The sequence below is a fragment of the Cyphellophora europaea genome (genome assembly GCF_000365145.1).
Source record: "Cyphellophora europaea CBS 101466 unplaced genomic scaffold supercont1.1, whole genome shotgun sequence".
NCBI classification, from domain to species: Eukaryota; Fungi; Ascomycota; class Eurotiomycetes; order Chaetothyriales; family Cyphellophoraceae; genus Cyphellophora; species Cyphellophora europaea.
Genome location: NW_008481797.1, coordinates 183,006 through 208,852, shown reverse-complemented (window position 1 = coordinate 208,852; position 25,847 = coordinate 183,006). Strand labels below are relative to the sequence as shown.

General features: G+C 50.3%; 9 protein-coding genes across 9 annotated transcripts; 3 read left to right on the top strand and 6 right to left on the bottom strand.

Moving 5' to 3' along the window:
• Window positions 1-87: 87 nt before the first annotated feature.
• Window positions 88-1,045, top strand: HMPREF1541_00038 (uncharacterized protein; the record flags this gene model as incomplete). The annotated part of the gene is made up of 2 exons (XM_008712347.1): window positions 88-453; window positions 512-1,045. 2 exons carry the CDS (start codon window positions 88-90, stop codon window positions 1,043-1,045), a joined length of 900 nt encoding a protein of 299 aa, XP_008710569.1.
• Window positions 1,046-5,148: 4,103 nt separating this feature from the next.
• HMPREF1541_00037 (uncharacterized protein) lies at window positions 5,149-5,691 on the bottom strand (the record flags this gene model as incomplete). The annotated part of the gene is made up of 1 exon (XM_008712346.1): window positions 5,149-5,691. The coding sequence occupies one exon, from the start codon at window positions 5,689-5,691 to the stop codon at window positions 5,149-5,151; it is 543 nt and encodes a 180-aa protein (XP_008710568.1).
• A 195-nt stretch (window positions 5,692-5,886) lies between these two features.
• HMPREF1541_00036 (uncharacterized protein) lies at window positions 5,887-6,283 on the bottom strand (the record flags this gene model as incomplete). Its single annotated transcript, XM_008712345.1, has 2 exons — window positions 5,887-6,028; window positions 6,084-6,283. The coding sequence occupies 2 exons, from the start codon at window positions 6,281-6,283 to the stop codon at window positions 5,887-5,889; spliced, it is 342 nt and encodes a 113-aa protein (XP_008710567.1).
• A 2,312-nt stretch (window positions 6,284-8,595) lies between these two features.
• Window positions 8,596-10,360, bottom strand: HMPREF1541_00035 (uncharacterized protein; the record flags this gene model as incomplete). The annotated part of the gene is made up of 5 exons (XM_008712344.1): window positions 8,596-8,794; window positions 8,842-9,136; window positions 9,193-9,455; window positions 9,508-10,117; window positions 10,168-10,360. The coding sequence occupies 5 exons, from the start codon at window positions 10,358-10,360 to the stop codon at window positions 8,596-8,598; spliced, it is 1,560 nt and encodes a 519-aa protein (XP_008710566.1).
• Window positions 10,361-10,856: 496 nt separating this feature from the next.
• Window positions 10,857-11,042, top strand: HMPREF1541_00034 (uncharacterized protein; the record flags this gene model as incomplete). The annotated part of the gene is made up of 1 exon (XM_008712343.1): window positions 10,857-11,042. The coding sequence occupies one exon, from the start codon at window positions 10,857-10,859 to the stop codon at window positions 11,040-11,042; it is 186 nt and encodes a 61-aa protein (XP_008710565.1).
• A 2,210-nt stretch (window positions 11,043-13,252) lies between these two features.
• On the bottom strand, window positions 13,253-13,993 carry HMPREF1541_00033 (uncharacterized protein; the record flags this gene model as incomplete). The annotated part of the gene is made up of 1 exon (XM_008712342.1): window positions 13,253-13,993. One exon carries the CDS (start codon window positions 13,991-13,993, stop codon window positions 13,253-13,255), a length of 741 nt encoding a protein of 246 aa, XP_008710564.1.
• Window positions 13,994-16,357: 2,364 nt separating this feature from the next.
• Window positions 16,358-16,636, top strand: HMPREF1541_00032 (uncharacterized protein; the record flags this gene model as incomplete). The annotated part of the gene is made up of 1 exon (XM_008712341.1): window positions 16,358-16,636. The coding sequence occupies one exon, from the start codon at window positions 16,358-16,360 to the stop codon at window positions 16,634-16,636; it is 279 nt and encodes a 92-aa protein (XP_008710563.1).
• A 1,924-nt stretch (window positions 16,637-18,560) lies between these two features.
• Window positions 18,561-18,656, bottom strand: HMPREF1541_00031 (uncharacterized protein; the record flags this gene model as incomplete). The annotated part of the gene is made up of 1 exon (XM_008712340.1): window positions 18,561-18,656. The coding sequence occupies one exon, from the start codon at window positions 18,654-18,656 to the stop codon at window positions 18,561-18,563; it is 96 nt and encodes a 31-aa protein (XP_008710562.1).
• A 3,538-nt stretch (window positions 18,657-22,194) lies between these two features.
• Window positions 22,195-23,482, bottom strand: HMPREF1541_00030 (uncharacterized protein; the record flags this gene model as incomplete). The annotated part of the gene is made up of 2 exons (XM_008712339.1): window positions 22,195-23,017; window positions 23,070-23,482. The coding sequence occupies 2 exons, from the start codon at window positions 23,480-23,482 to the stop codon at window positions 22,195-22,197; spliced, it is 1,236 nt and encodes a 411-aa protein (XP_008710561.1).
• Window positions 23,483-25,847: the final 2,365 nt, after the last annotated feature.

The window sequence follows — 25,847 nt, the reverse complement described above, 5'->3', positions numbered from 1 at the left end:
CAAAGCTATAAGTAGCACGAGCCGTCAATGGTTTCTCGAATATCTTCTCTGCACCGGTTCACTATTCCAGTTGACGATATCGCCATCATGCCAAACACCAAGACTGTACATGTTCCCCATTTGGGCGGCATTGAGGCCGCCTATCAGATGCCTAAACCTTACAACTCTGCTAAGCCAACACTGGTACTTGTCAATAGCTTCACCACTAGCTCCGAACTGTACCACAGTCAGTATGCCAACGAAGACCTTACCGATGCGTTGAACTTGATCGCCATCGAGCTTCTTGGGCACGGGCAAACTAGGACCAAGTCGGAGAATTTCACCTACTGGGATACGGCAATCATGAATCTCCAAGTGATCGACGCTCTGCAGATTACGGGCAAGATTTTCGTCCTAGGAACCAGCCAAGGAGGTTGGATTACTGTGCGCATGGCATTACTTGCGCCCGACAAGGTTTGTTCCTATTCACGGGTTGACTGATCTGTGGTGTGCACGCTGATAGAGTGCTCAGATTGCAGGAATTATTCCCTTGGGAACATCACTTGACAACGAGAATGATCGCACCGTATCCTTGGGATGTTGGGACGGCCCTGCATTACTGAAGGATAACATCCAGGCGTGGACCTCGAATGAAAAGACGCCTGATTTCGAGCCAACTCTTGAATACTGTAATTTCCTGATTGACATTGGCTTTGGCAAGGATGTTGATCAGGAGACCAGAAAGTTTTGGCAAGATACGATCAGGTCTAACTATCAAGGTGATGAGGGGCGTCGCAGGATTCGTATGGCGGCAATCAACCTGGCCGAAAGAGATGGGCTGCACTCACGCTTGTCGGACGTTCGCTGCCCAGTACTTTGGCTGCATGGTACCGACGACGCGGTCTACACGGTTGCGAACGCGGAAGTGGAAATCAAGAAGTTTGTTAACAGTCCTGACGCAAAGTTACAGGTCGTCCAGGGTGGCAAGCATTTCCTCTCATTCAGTCATCCTGAGGAGGTTGACGGAGCTTTGATTGCTCTGGCGAAGAAGTATGGAAACTGGTGATGGGCATGACGACTGATCCCTAAGATGAGACTATAACTATGAAGTTGATGAATATCGCTATCATCAGTGTATCGCCGAAGCATCTCTGCAAATACTTTTGTTTGTGGTGGAATAAGGACCTCTACCTAGTATAATGGCAGCAAATCATCCGGCGGCAGAGCACGCCGCAGGGCATTGATGCCGGTGAAGGAGCTGGGACTGCGGCACCCAGCGGCGCAGAGAGGCCAATGCAGGCGCTTCTTAGAAGCGACGTCTGGCTCTGGGCAGTTCGATTCCAGCTTTCGCGATATTACGGAAGACAGCTTGGTCAAACACGTCGCGTAAAACACCAGCCATAAGTTTCTGATCAACCTGGCAGTCCTTCCAAGGCTCATGACGACGAAGTAGGCTAAGTCAGATGCTGTCAGTTGATCTTCTCCGATCAGTTCGCCCAACATCATCCAGAATGTTTCCGCCCCCAGCCCAGACGTGCAAGAATTATGCAAAGAAAACAGCATCGAAATGTCCAGGATTGTGCCTGCCAATGGAGCATGGGGTCAGACAGGGCCACCTACATTCCATCAAGTGTTTTCCCATGTCTGGAGATCCCCCAAGAAAGGTAAAATCTTCGTCATCTGGTTCATAGCAAACTGACACCGACTCAACCAATACTGCGACGTACTGTGAACTGGCGGGAGACGATTCACCACTCACTACCGCACTGGTGATGCGCCGAGCCGAACAAATCCGAGCCTTGTCTCTGCCTCGGAACAATGGGAGACTCTATTCGAATAATGAGCTGGCGCCATCCAGGTAGAGAACTCCGATGGAACGTTGGGAATCGCTCTAACCCTGAAGACACTACTACAATGTGTGGGTGATTATGCCAAACAATCTGCAAGCATGCTGTTGTTTCAGATTATGCAACCGAAAGGCGACCACCTCTACAAACCCGTGGAATGAAGGCTCTATTCAGACCGCTGACTGGCACAGCTCAGGCCAGAGAATGCCGGCGGGGTGATGGCATCTCTCTGACCCTGGAAACACATCACGACAATGCATGGATCGCGTCTTTGGCCAAACCGCAAGTGTGCCCTTGTTGCAGAATATGCGACCCCAAGTCGACCAACTATGGACACTTCGTAGAATGATGGGTCACGGCGTGTGGTCTGGTCGATGACGCAACCCTCCACACACTCCCTTTGCGAGGAATGGTGATGGCAACCAATCAGCGTGAGCACAACTCGAGCGCATGCACGTCTGCTACGGCATTGCGAGGTGGCAGCAGGGGTCATCTTGCGGTCGCATATCCTGAAACACGCGCCAGCAAGCACCATTCTGCAAGGTGTGCGTGGTGTCGCGTTCAAGGTCAATGAGAATCCCTTCGTGGGCTGATCTTCTCTACCACAAACGCTAGACCTGAGCTCGCGCCGGATGAAAATCTCTTCTTGCTGCCGTGAGAATCAGTGCGCTCCCGAGCGCCTGTCGGCACTCTCAGTCAGTCGAAACACTTGCTCATGCCAACAAACCATGCTAAGGTCACCGATGGGCGAATTTCACACCTATGCGACTGTTCATGGCCATTCTCTACTTGATTATGAGCCAGATCGAGGGCGAGATCAGCATGTATGAGGAATGCGCTGAACGTACTGATCGCAGCAGGCATTTGGAATCGATTGTCCCCAGCCTGGTCGCCAAGATGGAATAATGTACCCCAACAGCCTTATGCCGCATTGACAGTAGTCTGACACGATAACATAGTGTTTAGATGCACCTCCAGCAGCTTATGATACGGATCTTCCTGTTGCTGTACCGTGTAGGTAGGTGTACCTTCTGGTGAAACTGTTATAGCTGAATTGCTGATCTTTAGTATACCCTGCTTGTTATGGTTGTCGTAGAAAAACCGTATATTTTGCCCGCGGCTCGAATCTGTGTAGTTGCTGAGAACAATAGAACGTTTGTACGACTCGTACAAGATGTGGAAAAAGTGAGCCTTCCTCCTACAAGGGTGCGAAGGACATACTTATCACTTGATGTGCTGCTCAGACGAGCCGGAAGCGTCGGACGCCTACCTGTTGAGTCCTAAAGCAAGCATTGTGGCGACGGAGGCACGGCTCAGCGCGTCTCGTGTTGCATTCTTAGCTTTTGACGATTGGCTTCTCACTGACACCAAGCAGGCGTTTGGGAGGGTTCCATCTGCCAAAATGTGGTCACGAATGCTAACTATGATCGGGTTGGGCGTCAGCTAAACCTCGATCAGTGTGTTATCCTGAATCCCGGGACCACGCAGGTCTCTGTGAAATCTATGGCAACTACAATCGAAGCTATTCTTGGTGCAGTCTTCCTGGACAGAGGTGAAGCCTCTATGCAAGGCGTGATGTCTCGCATGGGCTTAGACCACCCACTTCTTCAACCGGTAAAGTCAAATATACTCACTCGCGACCCCTTTACCTTGCTACGCAAACGCTGATGCTAGGGCTGTCTGGTTGATATCTCCCGCTCTTCATTTTGCTGCTTTGTTGGACTTGCTGCAGGTTTGTATCGTGCTAATAGTCATGTGGTGCGAGCGAAGCGCGACTGCAGCGTGCTGAACATCAGCCGATGTGGAGCTGCGAGTCTCATACACATGTCTGTTGAGAATGGTCCAGCCGTCAGTATTGTCTACCAAACCTCGAAACGACTAAGCGGATGATTCCAACACGATTTGACCATTGTGGAAACCGTTGTTGTCAAGCCTAACCGCCCAATTATGCTAATGCTACGTGTAGGCGACTGCTGAGGGTATGTGAAGCGACACTGCCCACGATGAGATGAGAGAAATGATGGCGGCATGATGATTTCGGTTCCACTCAAATGCCCTCAAAGCCACGTCCATGGCTCCGATTGACCGCCGGTCATTCATTTATATGCTAGTTCTTCAATTTAGGTGCCATACTTTTTATTCAACGCCATACACATGATTGGATGCCACAAGTGCTAGTCTGTATGTAGCTAGATTGATATTGAAGTTCACACACTCTTTGTGGCAGCTTCGGTCCGAGTGCGTAGACCGTGACGTTCTTGATGGACTCGTAGCCGTTCTCAAAGTACAGTGGCTCTCCCATTTTTGTCGCCATGAGCGTAGCATACAGCTCTCTCGGCCAGTCGTAGCTTGGAACGTCATCGATAAGCTGAGACCCTTACTGAAGCAGGCAGTAGCCATACCGCTGCCGAGACAGCGACGTCTTCGTGTGGAGGTTCGATCGCCGGCACGACACCGAGGTACCCCGTGACGTTTGGCCAAGTCAGAGCCTCGTTCAAAACCGCCTTGAGGCAGTCGGATGCATCATGAGGGTACAAGTCGAAGTATTGACGGAAGTAGCGGAAGTGCGGAAGGGCCTTGAAAGCCTCTGTTGTTATATTACTGATAGTGGCGGCATCCGCAGCGCTTGCCTCCTTGACTTTGATATCTGGATAGGTAGTTGGGCCAAGGATCGTCTGCGGCCCCGTCTCGAGACATCTAGCGACCCAGAGGAACGCAAAGGCGAGTTGCAAGAATCTCGTTGATATCGTATTACTTATCACGACCACAGATCCTTGCCAAGTGACGTAGCTGCCCAGATGAATGTTGTGCGGGGTCAATGGTCAAGAACGGCTGGTTGTAGGCTGCAGATTCCTTAAAAAAAACCCCCAGGCCAATCAGTTAGTGGCTGGGCTGCAGAGCTCGGGCCACTCATGCAAGGTACAAAAAGTGCTGACGAAGATGTCACGACGAGTGGTCCGACAGCAGTACAGGTGGTCATGGTAATGGTCGTTCAGGACGGTTCTAAACTTGTGCTGGCGGGGGTTCTGACATATTGAGTCAGTTGCGGGATTGATGGCTGCTTTGTAAGGTAGCGTCGGTTGGTCTGTTTCGGCACTATGCTTGGCCTCGGCTTCGCATACAGCATAGAATTGGCGCAGGCCTGTATCAAGCAGTCCATGTGCTTGTGTTCTGAGCTTGAGAACGGTGTTCGTGGCGATTGTAAAAGCCGCGTTATCGTTTCGTTGGGCATTCCCTTTTTCAAATGAGCCGCCAGCTCAAAGTAGCGTGGATAATACCCAGCAGAGCACCAATCCAACAGACAAATCCCGCCCTTTCGTCGCTAAAGCATGTTATCTGCAGCGGTGTCCAGGTGGCAAAGCACAAAGTCTTCTCCACGTAAATCCACGGACGTAGGTTGCCACAAGTTGATCCAATTCTCTAGTCCCTCAACTGTGTGGTATTCGTCTGGGGCACCATCTTCCCAGAGTATGCCCTGAGGTTCGCCTAGACTGATTGGTCTAGGAAAGGACCTGTTGACAGATGCCAAATGATCAAGGGCTATTTGGAGAGCATCGACCTGTACACAGTCTTGTACATCAATGGGAGAACCATTGATCCATTCCATGGTCAGATATCCAATACCTGTGCGCGAGTCGCAGTAGAAGTGGAGGACCTTTGGGACATGTATGATGGCCGAATCCAACACAGCAAAGGCTGTCGCCTGTGCAATTGCCTCATTCTCCGTTACACCCCCACCAAATTTGATCGCAACATCAAATTTAGGAACCTTGAGCACTGTACTACCCCCTGGGATGCTCCTGAGGATGATTGAGTCTGAAGAATTGACATGCCGGCGAATGAAATTGTTGTCGATCATAGCCATTATATTGATGATTCGTCGTAGGATCGGAGAAGAGCAAAGGCTGGGGGGAACTAGGGAGTCTATAAAGGGTTTACAAGCCCTGTGGGCCCGACAGATAGGCTAATTTCTCGGGACGTGCGGGGCAACCTTCCCCCGCTTCCTCTCCACCCTGGATTACCGTCTCATCTCTTCCCATTTGCGCCGGGGCTGGTGCTTTCAATAGAACTTGCCCTGAACGACTGCTGTCTGTTCTGGGGCATTTGTATGATGATACAGAAACTGTACCTTGCCCCATATCTCAGTAGGTGCAGCGCCAGTGATAATGCCCTGGTCGGCGAAGTCCTTGCCTGCAACATAGCTGCGCCAATCTCGATTAAAATGCAAATCAATGAGGATACGTGTAGTTGACTTACATCCAGAACCTGCAGCCTTTACCTCCCTGCAAATCATAGCGCTCACGGCCTTTGGAGTACAGAGCATTCGCGATCTCTCGGACTTGGGTGTTGCCTTTGCACTGATAGTCCCAGTGGTGGATGTTAGAGTTGGACTGCATGTAAGGACAATCGCTCCATTCCAGGTGACCGTTGTTATATCCTTCGTACTCTGCTCGCATATTCGCTCTGACCGACCCACTACCGTTGGCAAGGATAAAATAGATTGACCAGTGATTCCACCTGCGGTTGCCGACTTTTGGGCCATACGTATGCACGACCACCCGTATGGTCGTCACGACCCTGGAGTCACTAGTGACCTCTTGCTTGCTGAGTACTTTTACCATTTTATGTGTGCACAGAACCCGAAATTCGTCGGTCGCTCAATCGCTCTTTATATAGACAGCTGTGGTCATTTGCCTCCAGAAGTTCTCGACTATCATGATTCTCTCGTCGTGGGCTAGCCCAATCAAACACAAAGGCTGGGAACGCCAACGCATGCATTCGCTAATGTACTGTTCCGCCTCCCTTGTCCGTCACGAGCCACGTCAGCCGATGCAAGGGCCATGGGCATGTGGCAGGCTGCTATGAAAGCAGTGTTGTTATTACGCCATAAGTCCTGCATCATCCTGCAGAAACTGAATTGAGTATCTTGTTCAACAGCAGCGACTTCTACTCCTACCAAAGTGCACAATCTATTTAGCCCATGCATACACCAGCCAATTTTGGGAAGCCACATTTCTCCGAACTCTTTGCGGCGAAACTAGTGTGAAAAGCATCAACGGGAATCAACTTGACGCTAACGGTAGTCGAGGGATCTGCGAGACCATCGTGGCGTCGAGCTGCCACGCCTGCAGCTTTGTTGGACAAGCATACGTTGCAACCTCAGACTGGTTCAAAAGGGCTGCAATTGATGTTGGACGTGCTCTTCTCTGACTGAATCTCATCGAGTACTTTCGGGAGATGTATCGGTCTTCAGTGCTGTCTGGCACCAGTGCTTCCTGCTCGTGAAGGACTCAGATGAGTCCCAGGCTGGTGATGTTGGGCGCCTCTTAGATCGCTCCACTCAGCTCTCACCGGGTATGAGGAGATCGAAAAAGGTGCATAACGATATGGCAACAAGTTCAAGCAGTAGGAAGCGGAAAGACACGGCGGCCTCTGAAGCCTTGGTCCGAAGGAGGAACGCGATTTCTGAAATGCATGCCCGTATTCAAGAACGTCGCAAGTCGCGCCTGACGAAAGCTATGGCATCGTCTAGGTAGACCGCTCTTGTATGTACTGCAACAATTCTCCTTTGTAGTTAGAATCGCCCTTAGCAAGAAATCGATCGATTTCGCGGTCTTTGTTTATAGATTCGCCACAGCGTCGCCGACGGTGGCCTCGTGGTCGAGTGTTTCGTTGTCAAATAAGGCCAGAAGTGACGCGTACGTTTCTCACAAGACGAAGAATATCAGCCGTGGGTCGGAATCTCCGACCCTGAAACGCACACCACAATCGGTGGGTGATTCTTTTGACCAATGATGTCCACCGTGTCTGTACACCTTGCAGAATGATGGTGGCAACCTGTGTTTCAGGATATGCGGCCACAATAGCGACCGCTGTCTATGCCTCACGAAATGGTACAGTACTGTATGAAGAACATCTCGCAGAATGGTGGTATGAAGACCATCTCTGAAGACCTCGCATAACAGTGGCTGGCAGCTTGTATTTTGATTGGCTCAGCGATCTCGGGCCTTTTGATCTACTGGTGGTCGCATAATCTCAAACGCAGCGTAGCAGGATGATTGGACGACATATTCAACCACGAAAAGTTGTGGTGCTTTCAGGGTCGGATGGATTCCCTGCTGCGGTATGATTTTCTATCCAGCTTCTCCAACAGACTCTTCACCGTCCCACCTCTGGGACTCTTCCTACTGCTTCGAGCCAACGAGTTGCCACAGTAGTGCTGGTATTAAGCAACGACATCGTTCAATTTGTCCACACTGTCGTGGAGGTTTTCCGAACATTCTCCTTATGGACTCAATCGATACAATCTTCTTGAAAGACTTTCTGTCTTGTATATCCTGTCTACGTCTCGTCAGCATCATGCGGCCTGAAAAATGGCATCGGAAGGTGGGAGTCGTCGTACTCGAAGATTGAACAGCGGCGCCAAATTCCACACTACTGTGTGCTATATCTGTGAGACCGATGGAGTTGCTGTCCCGGCGAGAAGACAAGAAGAGTTCGACGTGCCACCAATGATTCAGCAGAGCTCTTCAAGCATCGAGAGCCCAGTCAAGTTCAAGGCTGCGCGGAAGATGGTAGAGCATGTATTGGGGCTGAACAGTAATAATGGAAGAGTGCCTGTACATCACAGGGATGATATTCTGCATAGCTACAGTGTTGGATGCAGGATCGTGACTGTCAATGTCTATGAGAGTGTCGACGAGACAGCAGTTGAGAGCGCTTACCTGGAGACTGGCTTCTTCTGACTGGGCAACGACCTAGATATTTGTCAGTCGTATCTCTGCCACTCAACGTAATGTTCAAGGCCAGATAGATTGGAGCCCAACAGGACGTTAAACTCTTCCTTGTACCCCGTCTGCCCCTTACGAAGCTTCAGTCTTGTTGGCCAGGCCTCGGTGATATGATTTTTGACTTTCTTGACGTTTAAGTCGCGGGCGACCTGGTCAAAACGATGAACCCTCTCGTATCTGGAAATGTTAGACACCGAGAAGTCGTCGTGGAAAGGCAGCCCTACTGTTCAAAGTATTTGGTCGCTTCCAGGACAAGGCTTCGAGCGTCCCAGAGACGCAGTAAAAACGGGTCGTTGCTTGAAGGAGCTGGAAGGAGCTGGGGAAATGGTAAATAGCCAGAAAGGTTTGCTATTCCAGCGGCTGAGTCTCTTTCGTCGCCCATCTTGACAACTTCCATAACCGCGTTTAGGAAAAGCGTTATAAGAGTCGCGTGTGGATTCTGGTGACGCGGTTGAAGTAGAGGAGCCAAGGCTTGAACGGTTGCTCGGATGCCCAAATATCCTGCGTCAGATACATTGGCTGCCTGCGTGAAGAGCACCGGTCACCACTAATTAAAGCCAGGGTCAATACATAACGCACCTCTATTCTGTTGTACGCATTGGATGTAAGATGCGCCGATAAGTTTTTTATATCCAGGCAGTAAATTTCGAAGTCGGCCTTCCCGGTATTGATATGTTTGAGAAAGCTGAGTATAACGCCCCGAAGATGTTTGAAGAGCTTGCCGTAGGCATCCTGCGACGCAGCAGATGAAACGCGATGCACATCCCAGACTGACCAGCCAGTCAAGGGATCGGCTTTGTCATCCATTGGCCATTTTTGGGATGATGTGAAGAGTAGCCTGAAGACAAAGTGAGCAATTTCGAGCGCAAACAACACTAAGCCTCACCTACGGGTTAGGCTCAGTAAATGTGCCACGCGGATGGCCAAATGGCAGCAACAGGCCATCCTCGCGGAAACGCTGTTTGGCGATCCGCATGAAAGGTGTTTCGTCGTTGAAATACCAACGATGACGGTAATCTTCCCGCTCCGGCGCAAAGTATACTGCAGCGCGTAGTCGATGTGCATCTTTCCGCGATAATTCCGGGGGATTACTGAGAAAATCTCGCAAAGCAACCCACTCGTTCGTCATGAGAACGAGCTTCAGGGTGGCTCCAGATGGAAAGTGCCATGTTTGACCCAGAGTTGATTCCTCTTCACCACTGGTGATCCGATCACAGACGTCTCCTATCATGGGCAGCACACGAGTCTGAAAGAGAGATAGCACGTCCGCTGGTAGAAATGCTGAGTACCACAAATGAATGAGAGCTTCTGCATCGTCCTCCATCTCTGAAGGCTGAGGATCCTGTCGCTCATGCTGCATACCCAGTGCGAACAGCAATAGACAAACATTCCGAGCCACAACTAGGAATTCTTGGTCGTTGATGCAAGATAAAACTCGACCAGCGAATGTGGTAGGCACGGCTTCGACTGTTTTAACAACATTCCGAAGATCTCCCGAAGCTGTGTCCTCAATAAGTGCAATGTAATGGAGTAAGTGAGGATTGACACACCAGCGAACAGTAGCTTTACATTATCCTGATGGTCGGCTCCTTCGTGTTCTTCCAAGTGAAGGATGTCGATAGCAGGAGTGTTCCCCCAGAGGTACTTCTGGTCACCGAAGGGATTGTGCCAATTTTGACCGGCGGTACTGCTGGCCCAAGCTGGCTCGCGTTGGTCGATGTCCCACTGTGGGCGCCATTCCATTTTGCTAAGGGCTGACTTGCATGCCGTCTTGTGCTCGAACCAATGATTCTTTTGGCAGTCCGCGCCACAGTACTGCGTGGGAATTAACGTTAAAGACAAGTACCTTAATAAGGCAGAGAGTGGCCTTGAAAAGGGAAGACTGACCGCGAGCAAGCGACAACGTCCACAGGCGAACCGCGCGGCCTTCGAACAGGTAAAGCCTGAACGCTGCCAATTGCCGCAGGATAACGGTATAACTGGCGATTCCTCCATGTAAAAGCTTTGGGGTGCTGTGGGATGGGTGCTTGTGGGCTTAAAAATGTCTGATGCAGGACAAAATCAATGTTCATATTGCAATGCGGCTTCAATTGATTGTTGACGATGTCAGGAATGCCAGCGGCAACTGGCCATGGGCGGAATGTATGACGACATGACAAGTATTCGCTTCCTGCGACGACCATACCGCCAGGTGAAGAGAGGGTTCTATCGAGGGCTGGAGCACATGCATTGCTACAGTATGACCCCTTGGGTGGAAGGAATGCGTATGGGACAGAAGTTCGATGCCGACTGCGGCTTGGGAGGTTCTCCGGAAGAGATCCACCTACCACGGTCACACGACTGGCTTGGCATTGGTGACGAGGCTTATGCGAAGCCTCGCGAAGACCTTCCAAAGACAGGTCCCCGCTACGGTTCATACGGGTAAGCATGACCCCAGATCGTCCGCCTGAAAACATAGTGGAGAGCACGTTCTGATCACCGGATGTCGCGTACAACTCTACCTCAAGCATGAAGGCGTGGGTTCAGATGGCCGCTGTACACGCACACAATGCGAGCATAGACACGAAGAGATGCTCTCTCCTCTCGACCCCACACGATGCTAGCACTCGGCTCCTGCTATTTATTCCGCAGCGCGTGGTAAGTCAGGAGAACATCGGACATGCCCTCCATGTACCTCTTGCCTATATAAAGCTGGCACGACGGTTGCGAGGCCACCAACGTTGTCCGCCCGGCGCATATAAAGCTCAAGACCAACACCACCAGCACCGCCGTCACCATTGGTACCACCAAGATCCCAAAGACTATCTCACTTCCTCAAGCCTCCCACCATGAAGACTATCGTCGCCATCACCTTCCTCACGGTCGCCGGCGTCTCAGCGACTTCAGCTCCATCATCTCCTCCGCCCTGAGCGCAGCCAGCTTCTACGTCGCCGAGCACAGCATGAAAAAATTTGTCTCCTCCAGTCTCGCCAAAGCAAGTTCCTGGGCGGCCAACAACAACATTAAGTCGATCATTTCGTCTATCGGCTCCGAGATTGGCATTACTGACAGCAACGGCATTTCCGAGGCGTATAGCCGAGCCACCGCATACTTCGATCCGCTCACCGATGCCGCCAATATCTTAGACGTGATTACCGCCGCCAACGGTGCCGCGGTCACTCCCACAGCGCAGGCTCAAGCAGCTTCGACCACTGATGACGATGTGAGCACCACCAACAGCAGTGAGACCTCGGCAGCTGGTAGCAGTTTGCCAGTCGCTAGCTTGAGCTCTGTTGATGGGGCGGGCGACTGGGCTGTCCCGACAGGAGCCGGCTTTGGGGGCCTGTTTCTGGGGTTGATTGCGGCTTTATGAGCGAGTACAGCAGTTTCAAGAGGAATACCGGCTACATGGCCACAAAATGCAGTCATGGTGGCAGTGTAAGGGGAAGCCTGAGGTCGCAGAGTACCAAGTTGACAGGAAATGATTATCACCATAAAGAACGAAAGTCTTAGCTCTATTGTAATGTGATAGCGGTACGGCATTGGCAGTGGCATCTGGATCATCACGAAGATCCAGGGGACAACGGTTGTTGCAGTTGAAGTGGGAAAGACCTGGCGTGCCTTTGCTTATCGGTCGTCGAAGGCGCGATGCTGGAAGTGGGCTGTAGGCCAGAACTCTCTACGCACGGGCCACAAGGGAGTTCGCTTCGTTGTGGTCGGTGCACATGCAGGCCGTACTCACTTATGAGTGGCTCGGGCCGCCCAGCCATGGGATAGGTTGTTGCCAAGGATTGGGTTGAGGCAACTCTCGTGCTGCACTAGGGTCCCAATCACCACGTCTCTTGCTTTGCACTTTCCAAGCAGGTTGCCATACTCAGGTCACCCGGTGAGTCGCACATAGCCTATGGACATGGTCTACTTACGGCTCCACCACATGTCCGCAGAGCGAAGCAGGTTGTAAAGTACGTGGGAAAGACGCCTCGTCGCTCCTAGCATGTAAACAGGAACACGCTGTTTAGCTATTGCACAATCGGAATCATTCGGAACCCTTGTGGCAGTTATAGGCAGGTACACCTACTCTTGATTCCAGGAACAGCTCAATCGTCCTGTCAAAGATCGGAGCTCGCTGCAATTAAGACATATATTATCATTCAGACTGGTGATCCGGTGCCAACAAGTACAGGTCAGGGTTGTCCTCTCCAGCATTCAGAGCACTCTGCTCAAGTCACTCCGGAGTGCCTTCGAATATCGGAGCCGAGTCAGGTCTCGATCTCCACGTGGTGGTTGAGCAATCTTCGTGCCTTGGTCCTTTCGCTGTGAAAATGGCTGGTAAGGTCCGCCTTCCGCTCCGACTCCTATGCATTGCTTATCTGCTTCTCCGCGTCTGCAGCCTAGTAACAGGGCTATCAGCTGGCTGCTGCAACGCCGCCCGCTGCATTTGTGAAGCGAAAGCGGTCGCAGACGTTCCAGCGTCGGTAGTCAATCCATTGGAAAAGCCTTCTTGCGGAGGGACAACTTTGTCCGGCACATGGTACAGTAACACAGCACCAACACCTGTATAAGCAGCAAGATAGATAAAATACACCAACAGCTTCGGTAGGCAGCCACCGACCGTTCTTCACAAGGTTGTCAATCCTTGGTGCTAAAATGACCGAATCAATGATTTCGTGGCTGGTCCTCACTAGTTGCCAACGTGCTTGGTTCAGCCAAGTCTGTTCCACTAGCCTGCCGCACCATAGCGCTTGAGGTCGGGGCTCTGTTCTCCTCGTAACACTCTCGGTCTTTCAGCTTCAAGCTTATAGCACTTGCCGAGGGACGTTTCTCTGGACTCGTCTGGAGCATCTCAAGCAGATACGGATCGAGCTTGCTGCGTTTGGCTCTTCCACGTACCGCCGTGTGCCACTTGCGCGGGACTTTTTCTCGAATGGCATTTCCAAATCCAACACTGTATTCGACACCGACTATTCCTAGGGACCATAAGTCGACTGCTTCCGTATACAGGCTGTGTGGCAACCCATCCACTTCCGGGGCCACGTATAGCGGAGATCCACAAAAGGTCGAGGTTCCGACAGCTCCAGTCTTAAGTTTCTTAGAAAACCCAAAGTCCGACAGTTTCCAGAAAGGGGGGTTTATGCTGGTTTGAAGAATATTGTCAGGTGTGACGTCCCGATGAAGGATCGCAGCGCCGTGTAAATAGGCGAGTCCAGATAGTACGTGCAGCAAAAGCGTCACGCATTCTCGGTCACTCATGATCTCGCATTGACCTAAGCTTCGAGGAGCATACTCCATAACAACGATTAGGCCGGGGTCTCGGAAAAAGTCTACGTATTGAATGATGTGCTCCAGTGCCCTGGCCACGTTGCGGAAGTGGTTCGCTTGACCGTGCTCCTGAGTCATCTGGAGAGAGATGCTTTGTACGTCCGGGTTAAGCAACTTCAGTTCACACTCCTCACCTCCGCCGTATGAGTGATAAGACAGAATTTTCGCCGCTGGCCAGAACTGGGTTACCGCCACATCAACCCATTCTGGTATAGATGGCTTCTCAATTGGCTTGCTACTGAGACATCGGCAGTAAGCATAGGTGCTATGCTATAATAGAACACCACCTTCTATGATAGGTACTGCAGCAGACAATACCTTCTCAAAGCAAGAGACGTGCATTGGCCTAGGTGTTCTACCACAGTGCAGGACATGTTGGCCATCAATAGGGCCCAGACAAGTCCAACAACAATCTTTGAGAATCCCACTGCCTTCTAAAACGATGGCTTACACACGAACTGGATATGACTGGGGATTAACCCTACTCAAGATATTACTCTTGAGGTACGCATCACAATGCAACCTAGTCTTGACATCATCGACAATACCAAACTCTAGCTCCATTAGAACCAGGTCCGGAAACTCCACAGTTAAAGTTGTTTTCGTTTGCACTGTGATCTCACCGTCACGGGAGTTAATGGTCCCAACATGCTCAATCCATGTTGGAGGTGAACCCATCCTTTCCCATATCCTCTTAGCCAACAAATTTGTGGTAACATCAACACCCAGTGTGCTCCCACCTGCCACAACATGCCTCTTCCCATTCACAACAAAGCAGAAGTGCTGACAAAGGGATTAAGGCATCAGTGCAGTGCAAGATTGTCGAGAGAGGCTCGGATGAGATGAAAGACAGCTCAGGCTTAGGGAGCTTAAGAAATCAGGCACAAGGGACAAGGACTGACTTGACTAAAGATTTCTAGCGGTGAGGATATGCGGGACAGGATGGGCTAGATTTTCAACTGCATGGTACTTTTGTTGTTGTCAGAGGCAGCCTGCCAGCGATATCGCGTCCATCAGTAGTAGCTTGAGCGAAAATGCAACGCCACCACGGCATTTGCTTGATTGCTGTTGCATCCCGCGAGACCGGTGAGCAGATATTATTGCAGCCTTGCAGGCGGTGTGATGATCACGGTATCTTCTGCGTGGCCATTCACTGGGGTTGGCCAGACAGTGATCTGACAGCACATACTTGCGTCGCCTACTAGATCACGTCGCCAAGACCGGGCTATATGGCGACCCGAAGACCTGTACGCCCGGCTTAGCTTCCCTTTGAAGATCAGAGTGTGACAGCTGGCTTTAGCTATCCACATCCTAGTCTATCTTGTGGCTCATTTCTTTACGGATCCTGAGGATGGGTATAAATTCTGATGTCTCCGCCAACGGTGAAAGCCCCCCCCCCCACCTCCGACAAAATGGATTCTTCCGCCATCTATGTGGACTTCGCTCAGCGGGAATTCACTGAGCTGGACAGGTACATGTCACTTCTACCTCAATGGACAGATGCTGAAGCCATCACAGAACGAGATACTTTGGTAAAGGCAGCCAGGAGGCGACTGCAGCCTGTTATTCGTCAGAATGTACCGGTGTTTACTTGCTAATCGGAAGTTCAGGATCTGCAACTCAACTGGAACAATAAGACGGCGGAAGAAAGATTTAACCAGCTTTACCTGATTGTGGAATACGAGGCGGAGAAAAGTCGGCACCCAGGTATCTAGAACCTTCTTCGCCGCCTGCATGTCTTTGTTCGCTTCGCGGAAGCCGATGCGAAGACTCTTTGCGCAACAGGTGCCCTGCTAGCTCGGTGGCTGAAGAATCCGAGCGAGTATCGTGACAACTGTTTCAGACAGGAGGTCATGGCTGGCCAGCTCAGCGGCTTTGAATGGGTCTGTTTTTTCTTTTCTGGGCCTATACTTGGCTGAAGAGATCGGTCCAAACACCCTTCATACAAGCAAAACCGTCCACCAGTGGCAACAGCAAAGCCGCTTCCGTTCTCTGGACGTGACGGACGTACCTATGTGTTGGCACGCGGCGATGTTTGTTCGAAATAATAGCTCATGCTTCGAAATGGTGGTTGTCAGTCCTTGTTCTCGGGTTGGCATATTTGTCGTTATTCTTCAGCTTACGAGGTACCGTCTGCTGAGGCTATCTTTTAGGCGGCCGACGCAGTGAGAGTAGACCTGACGCTCGGAAGATATTATGGGTGTTGACCCTTCCGTAGTCACTTCGTCCTTTGAAGACCAAAGCTGCCGACGAGAGGGCATGACATGGCTTTGGTGGAGGGATTTTTCTGCCATGTGTCAGGACTGGACACGAGTGATTGTGCCTTCTACTGGGCGTGTGCTCGCTCATAAGAGATAGGACTTTCGCTCACCGCTACTGACGCTGGATGCCAACGACCCTGCTCGGTACTATCAGACCCACATCCCGAACAGTACCCTCGGGATGGTGATGATGAAGTCGCGCAACGAGCAGGACCATCAGTTCCAGATGGACAAGTTCTTGCATGGACTCAGTGACCACATCACACAAACAGCAGCAGAGTGGAAAACACAAGGCCCAGAGGTCGCGGCGTCTCTAATCGCTGCTGTGCTTGATTTTAGCAAAGACGACAGCCCTATATGGCTGATGTATAGAGATTACATGGCCATGGTGAAAAAGAAGCGGCCCTCCACTGAGCCTATAGACCAGGAACAACTTGATGTCGAGGATGCGAACATCTGATCTGTACTGTTTAAGGATTTCTAGACAGACTTGGATTCCAAGGCACCCGCTCTGCTGAGAGCCCCCAGACAGACATCTACTGATGCTGGACTTGATTCCTCTGAGACTATTGTCCTTCTAGCACTTAAAGCTTTGAACTTGGCTGTTGTAACTAACTCAAGCAAAATCGGAGACCGGAATATTGTCCCTTTCATGAGCTTTATTTTGAGCTTCCTGTGGTTGCTGGCCTGTGTTAGGGAGCCTTTGATCTTCTTGGAGGCACATATTCTGTGGTTGAACATCGTGCTCTTCCTCAATACGTTGGGACGGTCAGGTGTGTCTAACGAGTGTATCACAGCCACAAACTTCCCTCAAAGTAGCAGTGGTACTGGTTGTCAGCTGCCTGAGGACTTCTCTGCATGTGGAGCTGTCTGGGCACAGCATATCTTTCCGCCAGACTTCTTTAGGTGTAATGTCACTGATAAGGACAAGCGTACACTTAAGTTACCTAGTTATACTGCTCCTTAATGTGAGTGTTGTCTATAGCTTGGTATCCACATCACGTCGCTTAATTAGTATATCCATTATGACCTGTCTAAGAAACAGTTCTCTGTGTTCAGATATACTCTTACCTTAGAGCAAGGCGGGCCTAACACTAGTAATCAATTAAAGGAGAATGTTCAGGAGGTGGAGATAGTGAATGGCCAGACTAGTGATATGTGCTTAGTTATGGTTAACTTAGACTCAGGCTACGTGATGATCGGTATGACGGGCTTAAGTGTATACAGGGATGTGGGTGGGGCGTGACTGTAACACGGCTGATAGTGGCTGGGGAGATCTTAGACTGTAAGTGGCAATAGCTAATTTCTCAATACACTAGCTCAGTATTGTTTCAACATCAGAGTATATTTACGCGCATCTTTATCCGCGCTTTCATAAGCAAGAGGTGTTAGTAGAGCTTGTTTGCAATGCAAGCATAGTCTAGTAATGCTAGAAGTGTGGAGTAGCAGGTTGATATCCCCAGAGCTGTATTAAAGACATTAAGCAGCTATTGAGCAGGTTGTATAAGATAAGCGTGTTATGAGCAAGAGTGCGAAAGGGTATTAGTTCTGGTGAGCATCAGGACTTGGGTATACCTAACTTTAATGAATCCCAAGTGACTTGTCACATGTGCTTGAGGCGAAGAACATCAGCCACAGTGAAATCGCCTCTAACCCCAGATTGCACCACTACCATCAGGTCTGTGTTGTGCTAGTCCCTCGGCTGAGAGCTCCCACGACACGATGATAGCATTCTCTGATATGCAGTTGAAGTATTGTAGGTGTATTATCTTGCATCGGCCCAGATGAGAGCAAGCGCCGTCATTATCGTTCCCATCGCTTGATGGAGAGTTTCGACTTCCCATGTTGAAGTCCAAACATCGTTCATCCTTGACATAAAATAGTGTATAACTGTGCTTCCACCAACGAGCCCAGCCCGAGAATCGCACCACTACTCATTGCCTGCTATTAGATAGGCGATCGGTCTCCCGTTGAGTATTGTATGTGAATGCGTTAGGTCTCAATCTCAACATGGGTATTAAGTAGTCTTTGTGCTTTAGTCTTCTCACCAAGAGACTTGCTAGTGAAGTCCACCTCACCACCTTGCTTCTGCTTTCACTTCCCTAGACAGGGGCCGTTGTTTATATTTGTGCATTGTTCAGTGAGGGGAGATTGCTGGACGACAACGGCGCGATTAAAATTATGCCACAATATCTAGTCAGTTTGCGCATTCCACAAGATGTTTCGAGCTGCAATGTCACTATACAATACCCCTCCCGCGTGAATTGCCTCTAATCTAGCTAGCGCCTGTTGCTGCTGACCATCTGTTATAGCAATAGGTTGCCACATAAGTGTGAACAAATTCAACAAATTGCCACTAAAGCTGAGCACCAGCATATATATAATCAGGACCATGCTGAGATAATGAAATGGTCTAGGGACCTTGAACAATCCAAGGTAGACTGGAATGTGGATGCCTTGAATTGTCTTGAGCTGTCCATAAATCTTGGCCTCTCACTGAAGGTTGCAGATAAATTTGCGGCGAGTGCCCTTGGCCACCACTGTATAGCCTGAGTCTGGAAGTTGGATGCGGTAGAGAAAGCCCTTGTAACCAGAAAAGAAGAGCTCTTCTAAGTGGTGTCCTTCGTAGAGAACACACCATATTTAGCGTTAGAACTCAATCGCGTTTATTGTGTGGTGCGTATAATGCGCGACCGAGCATGGATGTAGGTAGAGATTTAGACATGCTGTGTCTAGCGGGAAGACATTCATTAATCCCTGCAGGCATGACACTGTGCAGTACAGTCTAAGGTTAGGAGTGTGATTAGGCATGGGCGAAGTGAGCTGTTCTGAGGCTCGCTGAGAACCGGTCTGGCGCTTGCTGCCGCTATAAGCTCCCTTCAAGGTTTGCGAAGGGGTAAGGACAACTAAATGGGTAGGTGTGTCACCAGCATCTGCCTGTGCACCACTTAAACCCTGATTGTGAACGTCATCATCATCATCATCATTATCACTGTCCCTGCTTGTTGGGCGCTTTTACCCTTCGCGGTTTAGTGTGGATTGTTGACGTTATTAACAGAGTTGCTGATATATTGGGGATTGAATCAACAAGCTATTCTATTCAGAAGCTGGAGGTTGGTAGTCCAATGATAGCACTTTGCTCTCAAGGATACTGTCTTCCACCGCTTCTAATAACACCTCTCACTAGTTCAGCTGATTTTCTACTAATTACCACTATTGCTCACTACAGAGGGAGGACCGGGTTATATTCAAGCTAAATACCAGGAGCTGGCTAACCGCTGTTAAGTGAAGTTAATTAGCCTGCTTTAAGTTAGCCGTCCATTCTGTTTCCAGCCTAACATTCCCATGCGGCACCGCTAATGCATACTTAACTGTAGTGTAGTCGTCTTCCAGCACCCGCACAAAGATTATAGCCACCCCTGTAAATATGCACCTGTATTCCAAGCCAGCCTAGATTATGTAGGAGAATAATTGTGTGATTACTGCTGCTACCAGCCGCTGGTATTAGTGCTCCACATCCTCCTTAAGCTGTTCCTACATAATATTATCCAGGTCTATTACTGTTAAACTAGTGTTGATGTGACCTAACATTAACTTGTGTAGTGCCTTGAACTCTATAATATAGATTAGCACCTGGTACATGTCTCCTAATGTCCCTGTGATGCTGTACATAGTAAATTGATCTGTATGTGGCTGCAGCATCTTATGTGGTCCAGACAAGGAGGAGCGTGAACTTAGCCTGAGCGTGTTGTGCTGCGCTTAAAGCTGTGGTGATTAGTGGTACAATACTGACTAGTGTACGCCCTTAATAGGTGGTTTAGGACTTAGTGTGTTGCCATAATTATTAAAATGCACCAACCCACATAAACTAAGGCGCTAGTAGAGCTCTATATTGCGTGATATCTAATCTACCAGCAATGTTACCAGTCTGTTAATGACCGTGTTAGTGAAAATGTGTAGGTCCAGCTTGGAACCTAGTTGTTTCTGTTTTAACTGCTTGCCTATCTCTTCTAGGGTATGTATTAACGTAAAGAGTCACTGATTAGTGAAGTTAGACTCTATCAAGATATCCTAAATATAGGCCTGGTGCGTGGTAAAGCCATCCTAGGGCACAATGTGGTTTGGCTGAAGCTTCTTATCAGTATTTGCAGGAGTGCCTGTGGTGGACTGGCTGGAATCGCTTTGAATGGTTAGACTGAGGTAGAGGTGATTATGGCAGTGATGAAGGAACTCTGGGAAAGTTGTACTGCCTATTCGGCTTTCCACCTCTTTATGTCGTCGTTGTTCTTCTTCGCATTGTTGCTGTTCTTCTTCGTGTTGTTACTGTTCTGTTGTAGCTCTCTTATCCGCCGCTTCGCGTTGTTGTTGTTCTTCCTCCTATTGTCGTTGTTCTTCCTTGTGTTGTCGCTATTCCATTAATGCCCTTTCTTCAGCCTCTTCTTGTAGTCGCTGTTCCTCCTTCCGCAGCCTTTGTTCCTCCTTCCGCAGCCTTTACTCCTCCTCAAGCGCTGCATGAAGCTCCTCTATATCAAGCCTGTTGCGGTTTTGAAAAGTGTTTGTGATGAGACGCTGTGCCACACCAGCGACTTAGTGACGGCTGCAGCCTAAACCACGGCTTGTTTACCGATGGCCTAATTAGGTTAGATTAATGTCGATCGCGGGGTAAGCAGTTTCCTCCTATAAGCCGTGGACTCCGAGCATTCGGAACAGCATCTGGGAAATGCAATTGCCAGTACGGTGGGCGCATGGTGAGCCGGCAGCCTGTGCGATTCAGCGGAAAGACAGCTGTCCAGAGTTCAAATGGTCCACCTCACGTGCGTGACTGTGGGCCGGCTCCCGAGCGTCGTACCAATCATACGAAGCGCCTGTGACAGCGCATCAATGCAGACGTAAGCAACTATATCCAGACCCAAATTAAAGGTGCCAGCTTCGGGCAGTATGCGCCTGCTAGATCTGGGCTCGGCAAAGGAGAGACGACAGCCCTCACAGCAGGCGGACATACGTGTAACGAATCCAGCCGAAAGTGCCGCCAACCTTGTCCTCGTTGAAGAGTGCGACAGAGGGAGCCAGCAATGACAGCGTGGACACAGGTTTCTCAGCTGTGGCGGCAGGCTCGTCTGAAGATCCATCGGTCGAACAGTGTCTTGCAGGTCAGTCTGACTCGTCAGTTTATCAGGTCTTTATCGCCATATTCAGATCAGTCTTTTGAATCGATTGATTCGCTCAACGGCTCACATCCTAGGATCGGGCAGAAACCCCGTCTCATGGTGCTAGATCTAGCTCTGCCATTTAGGTAGTTATTCCATTTAGGCCAAAGGTTGAGACGACGTGCCGATGCTGAGTTGTCCTGGGTACATGAACAGGGTGCTGGTGTGGAAGGATCTTTGAGTGCGTCTGGTGATCGGTTTGGGATGTATGGGATTCCTCGATCGTTGCGATACGAATCAGTCACAACCAGTAGCAATAAGCCTTGCTTTTTCCATCGGCGCTAGCGCTCAGTGGGAAGGAGGAATGCTGGTGTCACTGGGCAGGGCGGCAGTGGAAATCGAGGCCCCAGGGACTCTAAGGCATCCAAGACACGGATTAGCAGGAGCGAAGCGATCGCTAAGATGCATGCCCGCATGCGATATGGACCGATTCTTCAGTCTTAGGACCATTGATTTTTCGTATCTAGATTGCGATAGTACCCAATCGTCGTTGTAGCTGGCAAACCCTGTCCGTCAGAATGGCTATACTGTTCGGCTCCGAGATGCCCAGACGAGGAAGCCACTGGAGAACATCGTGCACGAACCACAAGTGGGGCACGTACCTCATGGACCATGCACTATCTCCGAGAGCAACATTTCTCTACCCACTGTCTCTATGAATGCAGTTTTCGCTCTTACAGCCACGGTGATCTCCTCTGGCATGGAGTAATGAGATCTCGGGTGGTCCGACGAGATGCAGATCGCCAGAACTTGAATCACCCATCCTGTCACCCACACTGGACTCCCATCTTGATATGGCACGAGACATGTACTACTGTTCCAGCTTCTGGCCGACTCCGTGCTTCACCACAAATTTCTTGGAATCAACAACTGGTGTTGTCAGACTCGGAGGAGCGGCTTGTTCGTTTCGTTTGATAGCAGACTTGAGGGACTGTTGGAGCGATTCATCGGACATTTGACCTAACACTTGTACCGATCGCGATCCAACAGTGATGCGCTTTGCTGATATCAAGTCGCCCAGAGTAGCCACGATCACCTGATGGCCGTCGTCAGACATTTTCACATCCTCGAATACGTTGACACGACCTTTCGACGCCTCATCTGTAGCATCCGCACATATAGCAAGGCACTTGCGAATGCTCTCCACTTCTTCTCTGTCAGACGTTCGGCCGACATTGTGGAGGCCCTCCGATGGGTGGTTGTGACGGGAGTCCGTGGAGAGCTTTGCTAGTCGCTCATCGATCTCTTTCAGTCGTGCTTGGAGCTCGGACGAGGTCAGAGCAAGCCCAGCCTTACAGTCTCTTATTCTCATGGTCGTGATGAACCTGGCTTGGTTGGGGTTGTCCATTGCGACGCTGATTCCATTCCCCTGTCGTTGGCTGCCAGTAGCGAAGTTCTCTTCCTGGATCCTGTCTAGCTGATCCGAGAGCCGATTGCATATAGATAGACAGTGTTCGAGGCTAGCTCTCTCCTCGGCTACATCCAGCTGTCCAACGTACCCAGCCGGCTGCAGTGGTTTCGGAGCAACTGTTTGTGGTTGACGGTCTCGTAGAACGTCCTCCAGGTCGGACATCGTTCGATCAATCATGCTTTTGTACTCTTCAAGAAGCGACTGAGTTACCTTTACATTGTGGCTGCAGGCATCAGACCGACTCGCGAGCCTTGATAGGAGATGGAGGAACTTACATGTTGACGTTCGCCAGCGCGATCGCGATGGTGGACTTGTATGCCGCTATCAGGTTTCTGACACCGCCGATGTCCTTCTCATGATACCTGAGCATCATCCAGTCACGAAAACTGCTCTTATCCTTTCCAGTACGTGTCGTGCATTGAGTCACAATCGCAGTAAAGTCTTGACAGGCTTGCCCGCAACGAAGTAATGGGAGTTTCAGTGCGGCCAAGCCGTCATCGGCGTGGTCAGCCGTTTCTTGTAAAGTTTTCAACACGCCATTCAGTGCCTCAAGCTCCTGCTTGAGATCGCGGACATTTCGGCTCTGATTTCTGTATTCGTCTAGCATGGCCCATAACGTCCTGCTAGATTCGAAAGCGAAGGTGGTTAAACCCACCAGGCCCGCCGTCAACCCGACAACTTCCGCCATGGGCGTTCGTGGCAAGTACTCGTCGTTACAATGCTGGGAAAGAGAGCTCCGCTTGATCGTACAAAATCTCGTTTTTGCAACGGAACATAGGGACGATTGCGAGACTGGATAATTGCTGGTAGTTATCTGAAATTCCAGCCGGCCGCGTGGAAGGCCCAAATTTCGAAAGAGCTAAGAATAGCCCAATCTAGCGGGGTCACTTCTTGGCAGCGCTTGGGGCCTGCGCTCTGGGGTTCTAATTTACCCCGGGGTTTCAAGAAGCCTTGTCTTCAGCCTGCCCACGCCTTGTGAAATGATTGGCTGGAGCTCGTATTGTGGTCTGGTAACCACCTCCCTCGCGTAGCCTCGCGGCTATCGATCGTCCGATAAACAGCGCCCGAAGCTGCTTCGAAATTTTGCAAGGATACCATGATCTTTCATCTATCGAAAAGCAGGCGGACAAACCTGTAAGGGGTCCACACGGAAGTGCCGCCAGCCACGTTCGTGTTGAAGAGTGCGGCAAGAGAGTCGGCATTAAGAGCGTGCACATGGGCTTCTCAGCTGCGGCAGCAAGCTCGTCCAAAGACACATCTGTCAATAAGCGTCTTGCAGATCAGTCAGACTCATCAGTCAACCGATCTTCATCGTCATTCTTTAGATCGATTGCGGCCCACGTTCTAGAGATCAGGTAGAATCTCCGTCTCATGACGCTGGATCCAGCTCAGCCATCCTGACGGTTATTCCAATCAGGCTGAAAGGTTGGGAGAACATGCCGATGCTGAGTTATCCTGGACACTCTGCCGACCAACAGGGTGCTGGTGCGGAAGGATCTTCGAGGACGCCTGGAGATCGGTTTGGGACGCATGGGGCTCCTCAACCGTCGCGGTACGAATCAGTCGTTAAGCAATAAGCCTCACTCTTGCCATTGATGCCGGCGATCAGTGAGAAGGGGAAATGCCGGTGTCACCATGGAGGGCGGCAGTGGAAATAGAGGTCCCAGGGACTCTAAGGCATCCAAGACACTGATTAACAGGAGGGAAGTAATCGCTAAGATGCATGCCCGCATCCGATATCGATGGATTCTTCGGTCTCAGGACTCGGAGAAGTACAGTACTTTATATCGTACTGCTGCTACTCGACATGCGTCGTTCAGGCTGCTTGCCCTATCATAGTTGCTTTGTACCGCGGCAATCTCGAAGGGCGCTATTAATTAGTGGACTAATCGAGGTGAGGCGCTTTGGCTTGGCAACACGCGGTTTACGAGGTAGAGAAAATATGATGAGGGCGGACGTGCCTTTGACTCTGACATTCAGCAACAGTTTCATGTGGTTAATATCACCAACCAATGGAAGAGCTTCCCTGAGCTCCAGCGAACACCTCGCAGAATGATGGTGACACACCTCGCAGAACCATGGTCGCAGATGCCGAAACACGCGGCTACAACCCATCATTTCGTGAGGTGTGCATAGCGGTCACATTGCGGTCGCATATCCGTAAATACACGCTAGTACCCATTATTTTACGTGGTATACAGAGATGGTCCTGAAACATACGCTAGTACCCGTCATTCTACGTGGTATGCAGAGGTGGTCCTGAAACATGCGTTAGTACCCATCATTTCGCGAGGTGCTAGGTGGTCGTATTGCGGCCGCATATTCAAAAACATGCGCTAGTACCCAGCTTTCTGCGTGGTGTACTAAGCTGGTGAACGTGTGGTTGCATAATCTAAAACACGCGCTAGGACCCATCATTCTACGTGGTATACTAAGGTGGTCGACATGAGGCTGCATAATCTGAAACTGTGCTAGCACCCATGATATTACGTGGTCTACAGGAGTGGTCCAAATACGGCCGCATATCCTGAAACAGACGCTGCGACCATCATTCTACGTGGTGTAGAGAGGTGGTTGAAGTGCAGCTGCATGATCTGAAACATGCGCTAGCACCCATCATTCCACGTGGTGTATAGAGGTGGTTGGTATGTAGCCGCTTATCCTGAAAAAACACGCTAGCACCCATCATTTTCCGTGGTATACCAAGCTAGTCGACATGTGGTTGCATATCCTGAGACACGCGCCAGCACCCATCATTCTACGTGGTATACCAAGCTAGTTGATACGCGGTCATATATCTTGAAACACGCGCTAGTACCCATCACTTAACGTAGTGTATAGAAGCGGCCGAGATGCGACCGCATATTCTGAAAAACGCACTAGCACCCATTATTCTACGTGGTATATAAAGGTGGTCGACATGCGGCTGTATAAACTGAAACCTGCGCAAGCCTCCCATTGGCCAATCAATCAACCACACAAAAGTGTTGCTGTATCTCAGGGTGAAAGGCATGCCCCCACTGCGTCAGATTCTCTACCTAAGACACTGAACA